Consider the following 20,736-nt stretch of genomic DNA (forward strand, 5'->3'; position numbering starts at 1 on the left):
GTTGATAAAAGAAACTCTATAAACTTGAATAAACTTACATCTAGATAGCAAAATGCAAAAGCTATTGTTGAAACAATTTGAAGAGTATAGCATTCATTTGAAAAATATTTTTGATTAATGCAGATGTGATAAAAGTATCAGTTTCTTTCAAAAACAAAAACATAACCCTAACTTCTGAATTATTCGGCATATACCTCATATATAAAAATGGACAGATAAAGTAACAGAGTCTGACAAAAGTGAATATTAAAGACACTTTGTCTTTATTAAGACATGCTTTGCAAAGCAATTATTTCCCATTTCTGCACATTTAATATGCATTTAGATTAAAAGAAAATTAGTCCAGTTAGCAAATGCAATTAACAGATACTGTAATAAAATCATTAGCCTCTTCAAACTTCAACAGTAAACATTTAACAGTAAACAGCATTTCTAAATTTGTTCTTTAGCTTTGTTTTAGACAGACAATACACATGAATATGTCAGAACATTAATAACTTAAATATTAAGCATTTCCCTGGTGGCCGTGTTATTTACAACATAATGTTCAAATATTCACTGAGCTATAGTTTAATTCAAAATATGAGATAAATGATACAAATCAAAACTTAAGAGGGAAATTAAACACTAAAATGTACTGCGCAAAGGACAAAGAGCTAAAATGAATCTCATTATCAAAGACTATGTACTTTATATCAAAGACTATTTACATGTAAGATCATATCTTACAAAATGGTACCACAAAAAACACTTTTCATCATGGGAATTATATTCTTGATTCTGTTAGGTCTAGAATACGTTGAAGTAAAACTACCTTGATGTTCTCATCTTCTGCACGGTTGGTTTTGCAGACTCTCATTAACCGTTACCCATAATAGCCTTCGCTAACCAGTTCTCTCTGCGTAACGAAACTAAAGATGAAGTACAACATGAAACCAGTATCTGTAGATTATTAATAGACTGTGTGAACAGAGAACCACTGTGCCCACCGAATTAGTATCATAAAGAACAGACTATTAACTACGCTTTGCATGATTATGTGGCTCTGTGCAGTGCTACCACGTGCAAACACATTCAGACACAAAAAACATTAAGCTGTAAGCTACCGTTCAAAAGTTTCGAGTCAGGAAGCTTTTTTTAAAGAAATTAATACTTTCATTCAGCAAGGATGCATTAAATTTTTCAAAAGTGACAGTAAAGTCATTTATATTTCAACGTTCTTTTAAACATTCTATTCATCAAAGAATCCTGAAAATAAAAATGTATTATGGGTTCAACAAATATTAAACAAACGTTATTTTTAATTGTAATACAATTTCACAGTATTACTGTTTTTACTGTATTTTTGATCCAATAAATGCAGCCTTGGTGACTTCTTTCAACAACATTTAAAAAGTCTTACTAATCCCAAATGTTTGAACGGTAGTGTATTTATGAAAATCTACATTGTGGATATTTTTAGATTAGGTAATCATTAATTATTCAGACCTGAATGCTAGCACAAAACTAAAGACTAAAGGTCACTGCGTCCAAAATTCTCGTCCGAAATTTTCGCATAAATACAACCACACATTGTGTCAATCATATTTACACACTGCCTCCGGAACTTTCATTTGTCATAAAAAATTCGGATCAGGTTCGATTTTCTGCGTTTTCGCATTCGTAGCAAGCATTTTGATAGGAAAGGATGACGTATATGAAAAAAAAAACGCATATAAAATTTCGGGCTCAGTGTGCAAGGACCTTTACTGTAAACTCTTACCTGCACTTTATAGAACAGACATGAATCAGGAAATATATAGCAATGCTATTCATATGCTACATATTTAGCTTTATTAACCTTTATATATTATTATACCTACCTTTACATATTATTATTATTATAAGTTTAAGGTGCTGTAATTGTATTTATTTTTTATTTTACTAGACAGATATTACTGAAAAAGGTGTCTCAAAGATGTTGGATGAGAGCCAGAGTTTTGAAGAGAGGTTGTGTGGTTGAAGGGGCTGGTGGTCTAATTCAGTTTGGCCTTAGTTAGCAAAATGGCTTCGGAAAATTGGTGGGAAATTGAGACTTCTGATTAAAACATACAAACACAACTTTTAAAAGCACTCTGGTATCTATCTGCTTGGTAGCTACTTTCTAGAAACTTTGTGAACGTGAGTGATGTCCCTCGACTCTTAATTTTCAACTCCTCCTTTTTACTCAGACTAACATACAACATATCCCCCTTCAACAAATGTGTTAAAAGTGTAAAACGCTAACTTATCCAAATATTGGTTGTGTGTAGATGTAATTTATGGGGGTTTAAATCCAACTAACAAAGTGGCAAATATAACTAAACGTATGGAATAAGAAACACCGTAAGCCTAAAGTGAGATCAGAAGCAAGCTAAAACCACATAACAGCAGGTATATTAACTGGCTAGCAAATTTTGCATGTTTCTCCACAAAATAAAATGTAGCATGTACAAATTTGTCAATTTGGAGAGAAAATGGTTTGTCTTCCTACCAACAATACGCAGGCCTGCAGTGTCATTATCTAGAGCAGGGGTCCTCAAGGTCCACTTTCTTGCAGAGTTTAGCTCCAAACTTGATCATACTCACCTGTCTGTAATGTCTAGTAATTCTGAAGAACTTGATTAGGCTGTTCAGGTGTGTTTGATTAGGGATTCTTGAGAAACCCTGATCTAGAGCACATACAGACTTTACTGGAAAATTACCAGTAAATTGCCGTAAAGAGATCATGTGTGAACAGGACCTTTTCAAAAACACTGGTAAATTCATTCCACAATGAGAAGGTGTAACATTACCAGTACATTGCCTGAATGGCTCTGTGTGTGAACGCAGAATGAAGATTACCGGTATGAGCACATACGAGTTCAGAGCGCGGTGATGTAAGATCTACTCTGGGCCAATCCAGAGCCGTTGAATTTTGATTCAGCATCAATCATAACATTCTGACGCAGATGGCACATTTACTCCACGCTGTGTAATTCGGTTTGAAGTTGTGTAATGCGAAGTCTCTGGCCCAATCGCACAGCATAAATGTGAACATTTGACACAACAAAATGTAAACATCAATAAAAACACCTCTTTATGTTTACAAACACAACACCGGGAGGTGGAGCCGTTTAGAGGTCATTTCTGGTTAATGTCATCACAGAATTTACCGGTAATTTGAGACGGATGTGTGAATGGTGTTTTTCTGGAAAAAAGACAGAACATCGTTGCCTGTGTGAACAGCGCATTTGTTAAAATACCAGTAAAGACGTTGCGATAACTTTACGGCAATTTACTGGTATTACTGTGTGAAAGGGGCTATTGTCTCAGCTTTAAAATTGTGTCATTTTTTAAGAAATTCAAACAATAAATACCACTTTCCATTTTGGCTCTTTAACGTGTCGTGACAGATCGCTGTAGCGGCACATGAACCAATTATCTCTTCATCTATACCAGTTATCACTCAAAATACACATGAATGAACATCAGAAGGTATCGTGTTTCAACTGTGTAAAGAGATCAGTACACACCTTTCTTTTTTAATTCAAGTCAACTGACGTTAATCTACTCTCCTGACTGGTTTGTTTGTCGTACAAAAATGACAGATTCGCCATTATGATTGGTCAGATTGCCTGGGTCAATTAAACACACCTGAGCAAGCTCATCAAGGTCTTCAGAATCCCTAGAAAATCACAGGTAACTGAGTTTGATCAGGGTTTGAGCTAAACTCTGTAAGGCAGTGGCTCTCCAGGACCGGATTTGAGGAACCCTGCTGCAGAAGCTATACAGCTACATTAGCAAAACCTTTAAGCCTAAAGTATACTTTGGCCATCTATGTTCTGCAATGGTCTGCAGACTGTTCACTTGACACCATTTTAGTCATCAGAATTGTCCACGGATATCTGTGCACCATGTTTGCTTGCAGCCCAATTATTGTGTCCATGTACAACAGCGCAGGCATGTAAAGTTGAGACAGAACGAGTTCACTAGGTGGTACAACTCATCCATCCACCCTCATCTGTGGTTGATTATACTTTGAAAATTGTGGGGACATGGCTGAGCACAAGATGAAGTGGAACGTGGAAAGAAGTAAACGTGGGCATTAAGGTATCTTAGCCTTGCGAGGTTTAAACAGTTGCTCAGAGATTTGAAAATGGTTGGGGATAGATTATTTGCATACTGTGAAACTGCAGTTTCAGCATAGATCATCCCTACAGGTTCCTTCCACCAACACTTACCATTACAAACTTAATCTGTTTCTTTTATTAAGATCTTTTAGATTTGTGGCTTCCTTCAAGAACTGGTCAGCTTTCCTGAGCTTCTCCATTGCTGCAGAGAGCAAGATCTCCGGACTCGCGTCCCCCTTCATTTCCGTCTCACCACTCTGTGCAGTCGCGATTGTGTTCAGTAGCTCTCCAGTCTCTTTGATCTCAGAAGACACTTTGCTTTGCAAGTCCTTTACGTCACTTCCGTCTGGTTTAATTGGTAACTTTTTTCCATTGCTTTCCATCGTCTCCGCATTCTCCACAAGGAGGTCGCCTAGGGATGTGGAGCGGGGCTTGGAAGAAAGCTTGAGAGGCCTGGTGAGGTGCAGGGACATGTTGGTACATTGGTTTGGGGTTGGATGTGCATTGAGAACTGAGGTCTTTGGGGTGGTGGACGGGGCTTCTAGCGATGGGTCCTCCAAACTCTCAGCTTTGCTGTCAGATGGTTCTAGATCATCCTCGCTGGTCTCCAAATCTAGTCCCTGGGAGCTTCCTTTGAGCTTTGCAGAGGATGGTGTAACTTGGTCACCGGTCTCAGACTCCTCTCCTGAGTGCTGGCCACTGTCTAAAGACTTCTCCTCCAAATCTTCACTTGTAACATCACCAACTGGCTCAGTTTTGGGTTCGGGAATCGTCAATTTGATGTCAACTGTTTCTGAAGACGAAGTGGTGGTGGAGTGGGTAACGACCATTGGGTCACTTTGTGCGGGAGTGTCCTCTTTTTTGGCAGGTGCCTTGATTGGCTTCTTCTTGGGTGGAGCAGGGGGCCCGGGGCTCTTGTTTACAGATTCAGGGGTTGAAAGTGGAGTTAGATTAAGTTGTGGAGGCTCTAGTGATGTTGCAACTTCTCCAGTGGTATCAGAGGCTTTCTTTGAGTTTTGCACTTCTTGTTCATCTCTAGGTTCTTTTGATGGTATAGTGGGTGAATCCCACATCACTACTTGTGGTTTCATGACCTTTGTGGACAGAACAAAGGTCTCTATGTCCTCTAACTTATCCACGTCTTCTATCTCATTTGAAGCTCCATCTCCCTTGTTATCTTCACTGTCAACCTCTGTATTCTTCTCTTTTTCCTCTATCGTGACTGTGGCTGGTGTTACTGGTTGGCTAGGCTTCATATTTTTGGAAGGAGGAGTAGGGGGCTGGACGCTCTTGGTGGAAGGGGTCGGTTCAGAAGAGTCAGTGCTTTCTGCTTCAACCTCCACTTTAGTATCTGAGACATTCTTCTCAACAGCAGCCCCATCAACAGAGACGCAAGGCTTAGACTCCTTTGATGGAGGCATCGGTGGCATCGTCTTCTTTTGAGCTGCAGTTTCCTCATTTTTGGGCTCATCCTCTTTATGAGTTTCGTTGGGTCTGTTGTCTTTTGATGGCGGCATGGGTGGCTTTATAACTTTCTTTTGGGGTGTGGACCCTTCATCGACGTCCTCCTCTGGAATGTTGTTCATTGCCACAGATGGTTTAGAAGTTTCGGTTTGTTTATCCACTTCTGTGTTCAAGCCATGGGTTCCATTTAGCATGGTAACTTCACCATCAAGGTCCAGTCTTAATATTCCATCACTTGAAACATTCGCAACCTGTAAGAATAGACAGAATATTACATTTAGATGATATTTCTGGCTTACTGTTGTTAGGCATTTAATGTAAGTATCCACTCAATTGATTAAAAGTGATAGTTGAAACTTTTACATTGTTACAAAGGATTTCAATTTCAAATAAATGCTGTGCTTTTGAACTTTCTATTCATTAAAGATTTCTATAAAAAATTCACTATTTTGAAAAATATATAAGTGATCACAACTATTATCTTTTTTGAAATTTTGAAAATTGATAATAGTAAGAAATGTTTCTTGAGCAACAAATCAGCATAATAATTTCTGACATTAAAGACTGGAATAATGATGCTGAAAATTCAGCCTTGCATCACATAAAATCTTCTCTCATCTTATCTTGGGGTCTGCTGTAAATAGTTATAAAATCTAAAATGTTTAATAAGCAAAATGTAAAAAAATACATTGAAAAAGAAAAGAGTTCATTTAAATTGTAATAATATTTCACAATATTACTGTTTTACTGTATTTTGATAAAAAAATGATTATAATAGACTGGTTACAAAAATAATCTCAATACTGCATAATGCATAATTTAATTTTCTTTACTACCTTTTCCGTCATCGAACACTCATTTAAAAGTTCAACTTTAAAACACTAATGATTTCATAGTGATCTTAAATGGAATATTTGGCAAATCTCAAAATGAATATTCAATACCATACTGTACATTATACATTTTTAATTTTTATTATATTTAAAATGTAATTTTTTTAGACACGTTATTATAGAATTTTAATAACAGCTTAAGTCAGAAATATATCTGTGCATCCTTAGTTGCTCTCCAACAGGGTTGATAAAAAAAAAAAAAAAGTTTTTGTGCATGTGAAATGATTATATTATACCTCCTTCATGTGTATCCTTGTTGGCGGCCTTCTTCCATGGTTCCCCTTTGGTCGGTTCCGTGTAACATGCTCTAAAGAGCAGCTTTCATCAACTTTTACCTTTTAAAACATAAAAAAAAATAAGAATCTGTAACTGTATATATATGTTCATTCATGCAACACCATTATTTATTCAAGAAGATCACAGAGAAATGTTGAGTACATGCTGTGCTCATTTGAAAAAACTGAAAACATTTTTTTGTCATGGTTCTATTTATGTGCATGTGTCTTTAAAATTCATAGTAAAATTTTACAGGTGAGCAATAAACAGTACCTCATCAAAAATTTTGTTCTTTGCCTTATTGATTCCTTCACTGAATGCCTTGATCCAGGCCTCTTTCTCCTCAGGAGTTTGTGCCTGAAGTTTGACATCTTGGATCTAAATGAACACAACAAATTTATATGAAGTCATAGATGACATGCATAAACAGGAATAAAATATTGAAAAAATGACAGACTCAGTTGCACATGCCAATCCTGTTTTGCTTTTCTGTATGATATAAAATTAGGAAATAACCCAAGCTGGATCAAGCATCTGGTATTATTCTGGATCACAAGCTTTACCTGCCAGACCACATTTTAACAATTACATTCAGTGCAGTATAAAGGGTTCATTAAAGATCTAATTTCAGTTTTGAAACTTCATTAAAATGAAACCGAAAAATACAGACTCATTTGTCCGTAGGATATCCCATTGTTCAATTAGGCTTATATAAAGTGTGTCTAGCATCCTGTATAGTGCCAGACTCAGCACGAGTCTCCGAAGTGCACTTCACCCTTAAAAAATAAAAAGGAAGGATTTATGTTCTTAGAGTAGGGTGTGTCTAAAATATTTGTGAAACAGGAGGGTTTGGAATCTCTTGAATCTTTAAACTCTTTTCAAGAACTACAGTATGTGAGGTTTAGTTATGAAATAAAACACTAGGCTGTGGTGTCTGACTCATCCAGCTGGCTGGTCACAGTATTCAGGAGAGGAAAAAGTGACCTGATGGTCTGGCTGCTCTTTATACACACACACACACATTTTCTCCTCTAGAGAAGTCTCTTGACATCTGCTGAGCTCTTTGCAGTTCGCCAACGCTTCGCTCTCGTCATCTGTTAGTAATAATGCATATTTCGCCTGTTAGGTATCTTCCGCATTTCTCAAGTCTTCTCCCCACCTCCAATACTCTGGATTCAGTGTTATAGTGTACAGTAAACAATGAATAAATACAGACTATTCCAAGGAACTATACCACCCGGTAAAGAATAGATTAGGCTGTAATAGATATGAGCTCATGGAGCAGTATGACACACACACTGTGTGTGTGTGTGTGTGTGTGTCCAAAAGTTATGACATATCATGTGCAATACAGTACACACTCCTCCGGATGAAGTCATCATTTACCATCAACTCTAAAGCGTCAGCAAACAAGGGTTTGACGGGTAAAACAATCCAGCAGTTTAATCTCAAAAATAATTCACCGCATAACATAAAGACACCGAATGCTTATACATTTTCTAAAAGTGCAATACCCTTAAAACTGTATCTGGGTCAATGACACGATGCTCCTTTTAAAGTGTCTATTAATTTTCAAACATGCATTAAAAATGCAGTCCATACAGACAATGACTTCAATACACCTCTTCTATTATTAATATGCTTTCAATTTCTGAATTAAAATGCATTTCTGTGGAGCTTAACATCAAAGATTATATGTTGGTGAAACTGCCATTAAAAGATGGAAATAAAATCATTATTTATTTAAAAATACAAGTTTTAAAACATTCTTATTATAATCCTGCCTGTGTGTCAAGGTCAGTAAGTCCATTAAAAATATCAGATCATTTGAACTTATGACGAAGCGCTTGTGGTTGGCAGATCTCTGACGGATAACAACTAGAAAATTTACAACATTTTATTCATGATTCAAAAATTCATGATATTTGACGATAGATACCTATATATTAAATGAAAAACTTAAACTTGCTTCATCAAGCTTAATCTGAAATATTAAAATGACAAAAACTGAAATAAAGGATTTCAAATAAATTTAATTTGAACCTAAACATTTTTTTTTTAAATGAATGTAAAAATAGAAAAATAAAAGCGATTACAAAATATTAATAAATAATATAATAGTATATAAAACACTGGTATGTAAAAAATAATAATTTTCTTATTTTACTTGTCATTTTTAGAGTCATTAAATAAAAATAAAAAACAGCATCAAAACAAAGATTACATAAAAAAAAAAAAAAAAACAGTTTAGAACGCGTTTTCCTTTTATTGTCTCAAACATCCTTATTCATCAGTGGCCATATTTTGACATTCTGCATATAGTCTACAGAGGAAAATCCACTTTTCACTAGAAAGTGAAAAAAATTATGGTTTGTGGGTGTTTTGATATACCACAAGTACTTGCATAGTTATACCGGAAATCTTGCCTCTGCGTTTTTGAATATATAAACACTAGGACAGGAAATGATGCCTTGCGTTTCACACTATAACTGTGCTAACATCTTTAACCTTGAGTAGAGGCCACTTTTAACAAAAAGTCAGCAACATTTTTAAACCTGCGTTATTAGACTAAAATACAGTGCCAAAGGTTTATATCGTGGATTACCAACCCATGATAAAGTATAATTAATGTGAAAAATAACCCTGCGTCAAGACACAGGATGTTTATCATTTATCAACAAGTGTTGGAATATTTGACACCAAGCGTAAAGGAAAAACAGCACTCATGCAATAGGCGACCTTTCACACACGTTCTGCCATTATTTAAAGCAACTTTGAAAGCAGTGAAGTGTCACAGAGCATGAGGCATGAGTAATTGGCTCATCATTGGTCATGTGTCCATTCAGATATGTGTCTGATTCATTAGACTCAGTACAATGACCTAGTGTGCCTCTAGTGCGTGCCATATTGAACTACTGACGTCACGACTGCAAGCTAGCCATCGACGACTGTGTATTGCATTGTCATCCTAATGTGAGCCACTCTTTATATCACACACAAAGGGAAGGGTAGACGGACATATTTGACGTGGTGCAGCAATGAAATGTTAATTATTACCTTGTTACCGCACTTTGGGCTTCGTATTAGTACCAGTCTGTGTTTCTTCTTGAAAGGACTCTTTAACTCGTGGCAAGTGTTGTAGTTGTCCAAGTCCAGTTTCTCCAGACATGTGGTCAATTCCTGCACGACAGGGAAATTTTTTCTTATTTGTAAAAATGACAAATCAGAGGAAAATTGTGTTGTTCAGAGGTTGTTCAATTGAGTTTAGTTATGTTTTATTTCAAGGAAAAGTTTACCCAAATATGAAAATTCTGTCATCATTTACATACTATCATATTGTTTCAAACCTGTATGGCTTTCTTTCTTCCATGGAAAACAAAAGGACATAGTTAGCAGAATGTTTATACTGCATGAGGATTAAAATATTCAATGACTTGTGCACTACATTGCAAATTGTTGAGATTATATTTTTTGCATGTTATACAGATGAAGAGTCATATAGATTTAAAAAGGTAAATGGAGACAATTTTCATTTATCGGTATTATCTTTGTCTCAGATACAGAGTTATCATCGTTAAATAAAATTAAACTGACACTGTTAAAAGCATTTTTGTTAACCGAAATAAATCTAAAATAAAAAGTATAAATATTGGATGAAAAAACAAAGTAATTGAAAATTAGGAATGTTGACTTGGCACCTAAATGAAATCATTTTAAGCAGTAAAAATAAAATTACACAGAAATATTGAAAACCAATCAAATTGACAAAAGCGCATACAATTCGTAAAAATGTTACTAAAATTATTACAAAAATATATAAAAACTCATTCAAAATATTGCTACAACTATAATAAATAATACTAAAATAACACTCCTCAGATGTTTCTTCTAAAACTCCTCATGGGAAAAAAAAAATGACTTGTTGACAATTAAGGCTGAAACGTAGTTCGTTTTGAGTTCGTTCGGCAGTTCTCACCAAAGCCAACTTTCTGGGGGAGTTTGTTTTGGCTCCTAAACACCTTTGAGCTACCATTGGTCCGTTTCTCATTCAACAAAGTCAGGCAGGAGAACAACATCTCCAAGTCACTAGCAACATAAATACACCGTGTCGAATAGCTAAGCTGCCACAGATATATCCGCACCTCTCGCGGAGATAAAGGTTCAGAGAAAGCATTTAATTCCTAGAAAGAAATCGAAACGAAGCTCGGTGTCGACGACCCGGAATTATGCAAAAAGCAACATAGAGAAACATCAGATGCAAGTTTTCCAAAGCCATGAAAAGAATGAAATGAAAGGGTTAAGATATAAGGTGGCAAGTAACAAATATATGCGTTTCAAATAAACGTGTCACCATACTGCTGCTGTTGTTCTTTCAATAAGCGAATTTAAAAGGTATACAGTGAATGAAATGCCATAACATACAATAATAAACCTGTGTTTTTATCAAATTATGACACATAAAATATAAAGACGTGTAATAATTAATCCAGTTTAATAAAAGACCTAGATACAGCATCATTGCGACATGTTTACAGCCCGCCTCCAGCAGGGACCTTTAGCGTACAAAGCTATAAAACTCTAAAAGCTGTACTTCGTGATTTTGCTTTATTGTTATGTCTTCACATGATGGTAGATGCTTTAGTACAATGAGGTGATTTATTTATTCTGTGAAACAACTTTTTTTTTAATAAGTACTTCAAAGAAAAGTAATCAATTTTAAATGTCTGGATGAATCATGGATGGATAACAATTAATTGAAATACTTTCTGCTTTTGCAATTCATCCCAAAACAAACGCTTTCTAGAAAAAATGTGACGAGTATTTTCTTAATTTACAATCCCAATGCATATTAATCTTATAATTGTTAATTTTATTAAGCCTATTGCTGTCATTTTCCATCAAAACGTCATGACTTTCCCCGTCTGTAACAAGACTTTAGTTTCCAGTTGAAACAGGAAGCTACACAATCTATTTTTAGCCGATGTAATGGCTAAACCAATGTTAAGCCAAATAGCTATTAATAAAAGTAATTTTATGATGGACCACTTTACAATCCAATTCACTCCCAGTGGATATACAATCATGCCCCAACCAACATTGCAATAACATATTTAACTCAGAAATTCATGTAATTATGAAAGTATAGCAGGGTGGTTTCATGTTGACTTCATATCCATGTTTCATCATGATTTAGCAGACTTACCTCATTCTCATAGACAGCAATCACTGTTCGTTCCAGCTGAATGTATCGGTCCTTGTAGCTGCTCAAGAACTTCCCTGAAGACTTCTTCAACCAGCCGGCCTTCCCAGTGCTCGTCACCTCTTTGGGCTTGGCTGGCTCCTCTTTCACACCCTGTTAAGGAAAGGAAAGAGGAAATCAGCATTGCTTAGTGAACCAAAATTGGCATGCATTGAGCTCTGAGTCCACCGAGAGCATTCCTTCAAGGGGAGGATGAATGTAGCAGCTAGATTATAATTTTTTGGCCGGCATATGGGTTTCACTCGACCTTCAACACCTTTTCAAATTTAATAGAAAGGACAGATGACGCCTTATTTCCACATCTGCTCCGTTTCATTTTTTTTACAGCCTTCTCATGACTTTTGGGGATCTTATCTGAATTTATTATTCAGCATGTAATTACTGGCGTTTGCTTAGGAAAGAATTACTAATATAATTTCTCATAATTTAGGGTTAGAGATTTAAACAAATTTTAGAATTGAACTTTGAAGGTGCACTATTACGTTTTAAGTGATCAGACTCAGGGTTATTATTGTTAACTAAAATTAAACCCATAAAACAATTTCATGACTTTAAATAAAATAAATGTTAACTGAATAAAACTAAATATTAAAAAAAGCATTTAATTTCAGCTAGTTGCATATTAAGGCAACACTTCATTTTTGTTTAGTTTAAGTTGAAATACTAAAATAACTAAATTTAAATAAACTAATAAATAAATAAATAAAACAAACTACAGACATATTTAAAAAAAAAAATACTAAAAATGACAAAAATCACACAACAATGGAAATATAAAACAAAAATAAAATCTAATTCAAAATATTAACGACTATTATAGTATCAAAGATGCTAAAATAATGATTGTAATATTTAAAAAAACTAATAAAAATGACAAAAGCACAAAACTAAATTGATAAAAAATAAACTAAAATTGATCTAATATTGAAAATAAAAGTAAAAGGTAATTCAAAATATTTATTAAAACTATAATAGTACATAAACAATACTAAGACATTGAACACTGCATTGAAATAAAGATTTGTGCCAGAATGTGGGATAACAAGCAACAACCTAGCAACCCCCAGAACAGCCTAGCAACTGCATATCAATGCACTTCATTACCGTTACCTAAGCACCACACACAATTCCTTAAGAAAATGTACAAAAAAAACTAATTCTAACCATCTTGGCAATGAAAGTGACACAGGTGATTATAGCTGTACGCTTAAAAAAAAAAAAAATGTTTTTTAAGTTTTGCAATTATTATTAAATTACAAAAATAAAATGCAGCCCAATGCAGCTGAATTTAGAATTTCCAGGAATTTTCAATAGGAGTCTATGCAAGGAAATTCCTCAGGATGTCTCTTTAGAGGGTCATCGAGCTGTTTTTTCCACTTTCACTGGGCCTTTGGTAATAGCAGCGTGCGCTAGAGAAGGTGCAGCTGTCCGAGGGAGGAAAACCTGCAGAATAATAGGAGCAGCACTGTGCCATGAATTTCTCACACTGCCCTGTCCGGGAAACCACCAGGTTACTCGTACACTTGCAGCGCTTGCGCCGAGGGACGGGGACGGAGCGTGAGGAGGCTCTTTGTTTCTCTTCTTCTGTTTCTGTGTAAACTGGAGCAGAGCGCACGGCACATCACAACACAACATACTCGCTGGAGAGAGACTTTGGGTGGGACGGAAAAATCTATATTGTGAAAAAACACAGTGGAGCCAATTTGGACCAACAAAGCAGAGCGCAAACGAGAGCAGAGTGAGAGAGAGCATAAAGTGTTTTAAAGCATATGATAAAACAGGAAATAAGCCAAAACATACGCTAAGCTCGCGTTGATCAAACAGGAACTTGCTGTGCTAGATGAGATAATTTAAGAGAGTGAGAAGTTCTCTCACTATCTATGAGGCAGAATATCATAGAGACTTTAGGGTTTGGGCTTTTCTGACTTGGACTTAAAAACATCCACCTAGTAACAGGCCTAGAAACATTGCAGAAATGCACTGAAAAGCACTCGTACCCTAGCGACCGCATAGCGATGAGCAGAAACACTTCCAAAACATCTAAACAATGTGTGTAAACTTTTGCGTGGGCAAGAGCAGAAATTATTCCACAAATTAATATATATTAAATTATTACATTTGGATTTTCACAAAACTTGATCATGCAATCAAGGAAAGCACAGAAAATGTTCAAAGGAAGTGAATAATAATAATAATAAATAATAATAAATGAGAAATACATAAAAACTATATGTAATATATAATATTAAAGTAATAATAATATGAATTATTATTAGTAGTAGTAAAATTAGTAATTATTATTAATCATAATATTATAATTAATAATAATTTTATTAAGACAAATAGAAATGATACAAATAGTAACATTATTATTATTTTTAATTGTATATATTTTAAAGGCAGTTTACATGAGACAAAGACATAAAAACAATATCTAATACATAATATAAAATAATTATTATCATTAGTAGTAACAGTAGTCATTCTTATTAATAATAATAATAATATTACTATTAATAATAATAATTTTATAAAGCTCCTTTAAACTTTAAGGCAGTTTACATAAGACATTAATAATAATAATATAATCTTAATAAAATTATTATTGTTAATTGTATATATCATTGTTTTTAAATGCAGTTAACACGAGACAGACAATCTGTAATATATAATATAATATAATATTAAAACACTAGATATAAACAGTATAATAATAATGATTATTTGTAGTAGCATTATTATATATTTCTATTAATTATAATAATTTTATAAAGCTTCCTTGAAGTTTTCAAGACAAAAAAAAATTCTTTTTTTTTTTTTTTTAAACGCTATGCTTTAAAAATGGTTTCTAATGCTGATGGTAGATGATCCATGCAAAAACTCCATAGAACTCTTCATGATCGTTTAGTGAGACACACTTTAGCCATCATGTGTTTCATATACATACAAAAGGCCATGCATGCGCACAGCTCCATCTAGGTCAGATATCAGAGCCCTGACCTGTGTCAACTCGCCACACGTCTACATATGAATCATCTGTGATCCGCTTCTTCCCAAGACCTCACTGCAACCCAGACCAGAGCGACTCAACTTGCTCAAAGACTCTGCAATAAAAAGCTAATTTTGGCAAGCATCTAACTTTCCATGGTCCAATAATAGTTCTGTCCAAACAAATGTAAACCTGTCCTCTTCAACAACTGTTGCAGCATCTTTGTAGTGTATTTGCAAAATCTCAATCAGGGAAGTGTAAAACATGAATGCCAAGCAGAGAAGTATAAAAGAGGAAATAGTAACCAACGTTAGAGAATTTACAGGAATTAAGTGTTCTTGCTACACTATAGTCCTCCTTACCGCTAGATTTTAACAAAAAAGAGTAGAGAAGGGACAATTGTCAACGTGAAACCAGGTCACTCCTAACAAAGAAAGAATCAATTGGAATGCGCAAGTGCTTTTGCATGGTGGGAGCATAGCATAGTGTGGCGTAAACTCAGGGCCAGAACGTAAAAGTTGCTGGTTTGAGTCCTTCAAGGAAATAAGCCATGAGCTTTGACCACTGTAACCTTGAGCAAGACAGCAAACAACGGGTCGCTCTCAGCTTCAGACAGCATGGGTACACACAGACCACCCACAGTCCATTTACTGACCGTCCGATACATGTTACACACAAACATTTCTAGAGCAGCAAATAAACTATCCATGAGCAATGCGTTTTCTGGAAAATGAAAATGAAAAATAAATATTGCATACACTTCCATTCAAAAGTGAAACTTTTAATGTTTTAAAAAGAATGTTTTAATGCCTCTTATGCTCACCAAGGCTGCATTTATTTGATCAAAATACAGTATTATTCAGAAATATTATTGCAATTTCAAATAACTGTTTCCTATTTGAATATATTACAAAATGTAATGTATTGCTGTGATCAAAGCTGTATTTTCAGCATCATTACTCCAGTCTTCAGTGTCACATGGTCCTTCAGAAATCATTCTAATATGCTGACTTGCTGCTTAAGAAACATTTCTGATTATGCTGCGTAATATGTTTTTGTGGAAACTGTGATACTTTTTTTTTAACTGATTCACAATTTTTTTTGTAACATTATAAAACCTTATTAAATGTAATAGGCAATACTTATTTAGTATCCTTGCTCAATTAAAGTATAAATTTGTTGCTGTATAGACATATTTGAATGGCAGTGTATTATTTTTGGACAAACAGAATTCCAAATATTTCTGCTCATTCATTTTTATGCTGTTTTTGAATGAGTTTTTTTCTTTTATGGTGATATTGAGTAGGTTATATGTTACTCTACAAAAAGTAATTAATTACTAGTTGCTAATCACATCTTTAATAGTGTAATTAGATGACTAGTTACTGTACTAATTACTTTCTCTAAAAAGTACTGCATTACTTATTGCATTACTTTCTAAATCCCATATCAACCTTGGACTAGTTGAACAATACAACGATAGACAAGAAACTGTTCTTCCAAATAAATGCAGAAATTATTTCTAACGGACCAAAGGGAGAAGGTTACCTTAAAAACATACATTTCAAGATTAGATGATAGATTCTGATGTTAAATCCACTATAGTTTTATATCAATATAATTGTTCTGTAGTGCATACAGTATTTAGTAACTATTTAAATGACAGAAAAAATAAAAGTAATCCCTTACTTTACTTTTTATAGGGAAGAGTAATTAAATTACATTAATTACTTAATAATGCATTACACCCAATACTGTTTACCAACCAATAAATGTCACATAAAAACAAAATGAACTTTGCTTGGTCGCTTTACATGGCGGTCTGACAGTCTCTTCCGGTGTAAGTAGGCGGATCTTGACCAAAACAAGCTGCGAAGTGACAAAGACTTTACACTGATAGTGAAAAGATAAATGACTACAAAAATGGCACACAAGCGCTCTTTTACTGCTGATGCTTTTAAAAGTTTATGACAAGCTGAAAAGATGAGGGCAGCCTCATTAAGAGCTTCATTAGGAGGTAAACACTGGGTGATCTTCATAAAAAACAGTGAACAGTGAGAAGCATTTTCATGGCTCTCTGAAGTATATAAACCACAGATGCAGCCCCACAACAACCAACATTTACTGTGAGCAACAGCTGCTCTTTGTCTTAACGTCACATTAAATTGGGTATGTTTTTCCATGCTGTCCTTATGTTCAGATAAATATGGCATCAAGTTGGCCGCGATGTACACAAAGGCCATTCAGGCACAAACGGATTCCTTTACACAAACATCTGTCGCTATTCATCTTGATTCACATTTCAACTTCAGATACATCTGTTCTAATAAATGACTACCAAGACTGCATGCTAATGTCAAGGTAATGTCGTCTTATCAAAGCTCAGTAAAGATTGTAGATGGGTCTGTGTACACTACATATTAACAGTGTGGCTTTTCAGCTCTGCCTTCCAGCACCACTGACCAACATAACTTCCTCATTTCAGTGAGCATTTCCTGAAACTACTGCCTCACATAGTAAAAGGATGTTTTTCCCAGAAATCTATGTTTATAGACAGACAGACAGACAGATATATAGATAGATAGATATATAGACAGACAGACAGACAGACAGATATATAGATAGATAGACATGACAGACAGACAGACAGACAGACAGATAGACAGATAGATATGATCTTGAACATGTTCCATCCATCCAGGGGTGTATGTCTGTCTGTAGCTACATCTAGGGCGTTATCTATCTATCTATCTATCTATCTATCTATCTATCTATCTATCTATCTATCTATATCTGACTATCCGTCTATCTGATTGTCTGTCCGTCTGTCTATCTATCTATCTATCTATCTATCTATCTATCTATCTATCTGTCTGTCTATCTGTCGATCAATCTGTCAGTCTATCTATCTGTCTATCTATCTGTCTGTCTGTCTATCTATCTGTCTATCATCTGTCTGTCAATATCTGACTATCTATCTATCTATCTATCTATCTATCTATCTATCTATCTATCTATCTATCTATCATCTGTCTGTCAATAGCTGACTATCTGTCATCTCTATCTATCTATCTATCTATCTGTCTGTCTATCTATCTATCTATCTGTCTGTCTATCCGTCTATCTGATTGTCTGTCTGTCTGTCTATCATCTGCCTGCCTATCTATCTATCTATCTATCTATCTATCTATCTATCTATCTATCTATCTATCTGTCTGTCTGTCTGTCTGTCTATCTATCTATCTATCTGTCAATATCTGTCTATCCGTCTATCTGATTGTCTGTCTGTCTGTCTATCATCTGCCTGCCTATCTATCTATCTATCTATCTGTCAATATCTGACTATCTGTCATCTATCTATCTATCTATCTATCTAAACAGAAAACAGTTAACAAACACAAGGCTTGTCTTTGAAGGGTTGGATGCTGCTTCATTTCCTGATGCCGATCTAAAGCTACATCATCTCGATCTGATGAACAGAATATTAATAGTTCTTAACTAAGACTGACTCTGTTGGATTTCACGACGAGTTTAATTCCAGTGCACCAAAGACGCTTCCAACAAACAAGTCATGCAACCCACCATGTCAATGCATTCAGTTCCTACTCGCACGAGAAAGAATAACAGTATCAGCACTGAACGAAGTCAAAGTTAAAGAAAAGTCAAGTGAGTTTTGCTTCACGTCGCCAATGATGTTGCAACAGAGTTAGATTGTTTATATAACAAAGCTTAAATGTTTCATTTTAAAACACGATCTGTACAGCGATAAAGAAAGATGTCAAATACTCACATCTTCCATGATATAAAAACAAAGATCCCGTTATGCGCAAAAGAAAACGCTCGACGCAGGACTTTATCTGGGGTTAAAACTGTTGATCTGTCTTCGTCTCAACTTTCTCACATCCAACATGACGATGAAAAACAAGGAACTGTGTGTGAGGCAGAGATGTAACGGGACGCTGCTGCTCTTTTCCTCTTTAGACTTTCAGCAGTTACAAAGTTTGAGGCTTGAAAAAAAAAAAAAAACTTTGGTTTCCGGTAAGTCCCCAAAAGCTCCGCCGCTGCCAAGAGACACCACGGCCGCGTCTCAAAACACAGCGAGCTGCCTATCTAGACAGCCTAAACTCTCGCTCCCTAACAAAAATGCGCGAGAGGTCTAAATGACTTTCCAGTTAAAAGATTTTGAATGGAATTTGTAGATATATTTTGGGTAATCTCACGGAACCCAAATTGTGATAAATTAGATTTAGATCTGCAATGACTTGATTAATGACAGTAGGCCTATTTATGTTTTGTCATTGTTCTCTCCTGAAATTAACTAATAGTACTGTTGCCATGGTTACCTCAAGGTCAAGCGATTTTTGAGTAGGCCTACCACCCATTTTCTCTCAAAATTCAAAATTTTTCTCACAATTCCGAAAGTCAGTATTAAAGTAAAAATTCAGGCCTGCGAGATACAAACTCGGAATTTAAAAAAAAGTCAAGATTCTGAGTTTATATCTCACAATTCTGACTTTTATATAGACACAAAATTGCGAGATGTAAACTACATAGGCCTACACATTTTTTCTTTTTATCATTGTTTTTCTTTGTTTTTCTTTTTCTTTATATATTTTTGGCAGAAACAGGCTTCCATAGAGATAAAGTGTTATGGTAAATATAAATAAAGAAGATATTTTGAATGGCTACCGTCAACTGTTTGATTACCAACGTTCTTCAAAATATCTTCTTTTGTGCTCAACAGTGAGTAAATAATGACAGAATTTTCATTTTTGGGTGAACTATCTCTTTAAGACCCTCCATTTGAATTCATAGATTTTGTATAATATTAGGGTGTATATGCAAAAAACCCCAAAAAAAACAAAAAAAAAACTGTGACATAACAAAACAAGTGTCAGAGGCAAAAAAAAAAAAAAGGTGTACATAAAATTCTCACGAAGCATAAATTTGTTTGCATGATGCAAATGCGAAGTAAACTAGCACTAGTATAACTACATATGCTATGCAAGTATAAATATACCTATACAAGTAAAAAAAGTGTAAAATATATAAAAAAATATAGCTGTAATAACTGACATATGTAAAATAGTTTGTGAATAGTTTATTAATAAAACACTGATAAAGTACTTTTGCATGATGCCCATATAGAACAGTAAGCTCAGGTAAAGCATAAAAACACTTAATTTAGATTTCTCCATGATTGCACAAGCAGGCCAAAGGCTGTATCTGCAGAAATGATGCACTTCCTGGGGGTTGGAGGAGCACATCAGTGTGTGTCATAACCGAGGAGGAAGAGGATGCAACCAGTTTCCTAATAATCACACATCACATAACAAACACAATGACAGGTGGAGGGAATTACTGGCTTTTTTATGAAAGGTTGTGACCCCAGTGAGCACTGGAAATTTTTATGTGGCAACCAGCATCACTTACCCACTTCATCTGCTATTTATAAAGACGACCACTCAGTTTCTGTTTCACGTAGGTCTGAGGTGATGATAAAATAAAATTGACAAAATGGGGGTATTGCTTTCTGGTTTGCAAATGTCATCAAACCAAATGGGCCTTTACTCATTTAGTAGATTTGAGGCTTACAAGTCGGTCAAACTATCTTGTGCACTTTTGTGATACTTATGTAGCTTTAAGCATAAATATTCAGCTAAAACTAAATTACTTACAGAGTTTCTGTTGCTTAATACTACGCTTCCCCCTATATAGCCTAGC

The 20,736-nt window shown here is 35.0% G+C and overlaps 1 protein-coding gene across 1 annotated transcript; it reads right to left on the reverse strand.

Moving 5' to 3' along the window:
• Positions 1-241: 241 nt before the first annotated feature.
• On the reverse strand, positions 242-19,052 carry LOC306883595 (uncharacterized protein). Its single transcript, XM_079438965.1, has 6 exons — positions 18,803-19,052; positions 11,967-12,116; positions 9,821-9,943; positions 7,037-7,141; positions 6,724-6,822; positions 242-5,845 (listed from the first exon to the last, which is right to left on the reverse strand). The coding sequence occupies exons 1-6, from the start codon at positions 18,809-18,811 to the stop codon at positions 4,244-4,246; spliced, it is 2,088 nt and encodes a 695-aa protein (XP_079295091.1). The 5' UTR covers positions 18,812-19,052; the 3' UTR covers positions 242-4,243.
• Positions 19,053-20,736: the final 1,684 nt, after the last annotated feature.

Source organism: Barbus barbus (genome assembly GCF_936440315.1).
Source record: "Barbus barbus genome assembly, chromosome: 2".
Taxonomy (NCBI): Eukaryota; Metazoa; Chordata; class Actinopteri; order Cypriniformes; family Cyprinidae; genus Barbus; species Barbus barbus.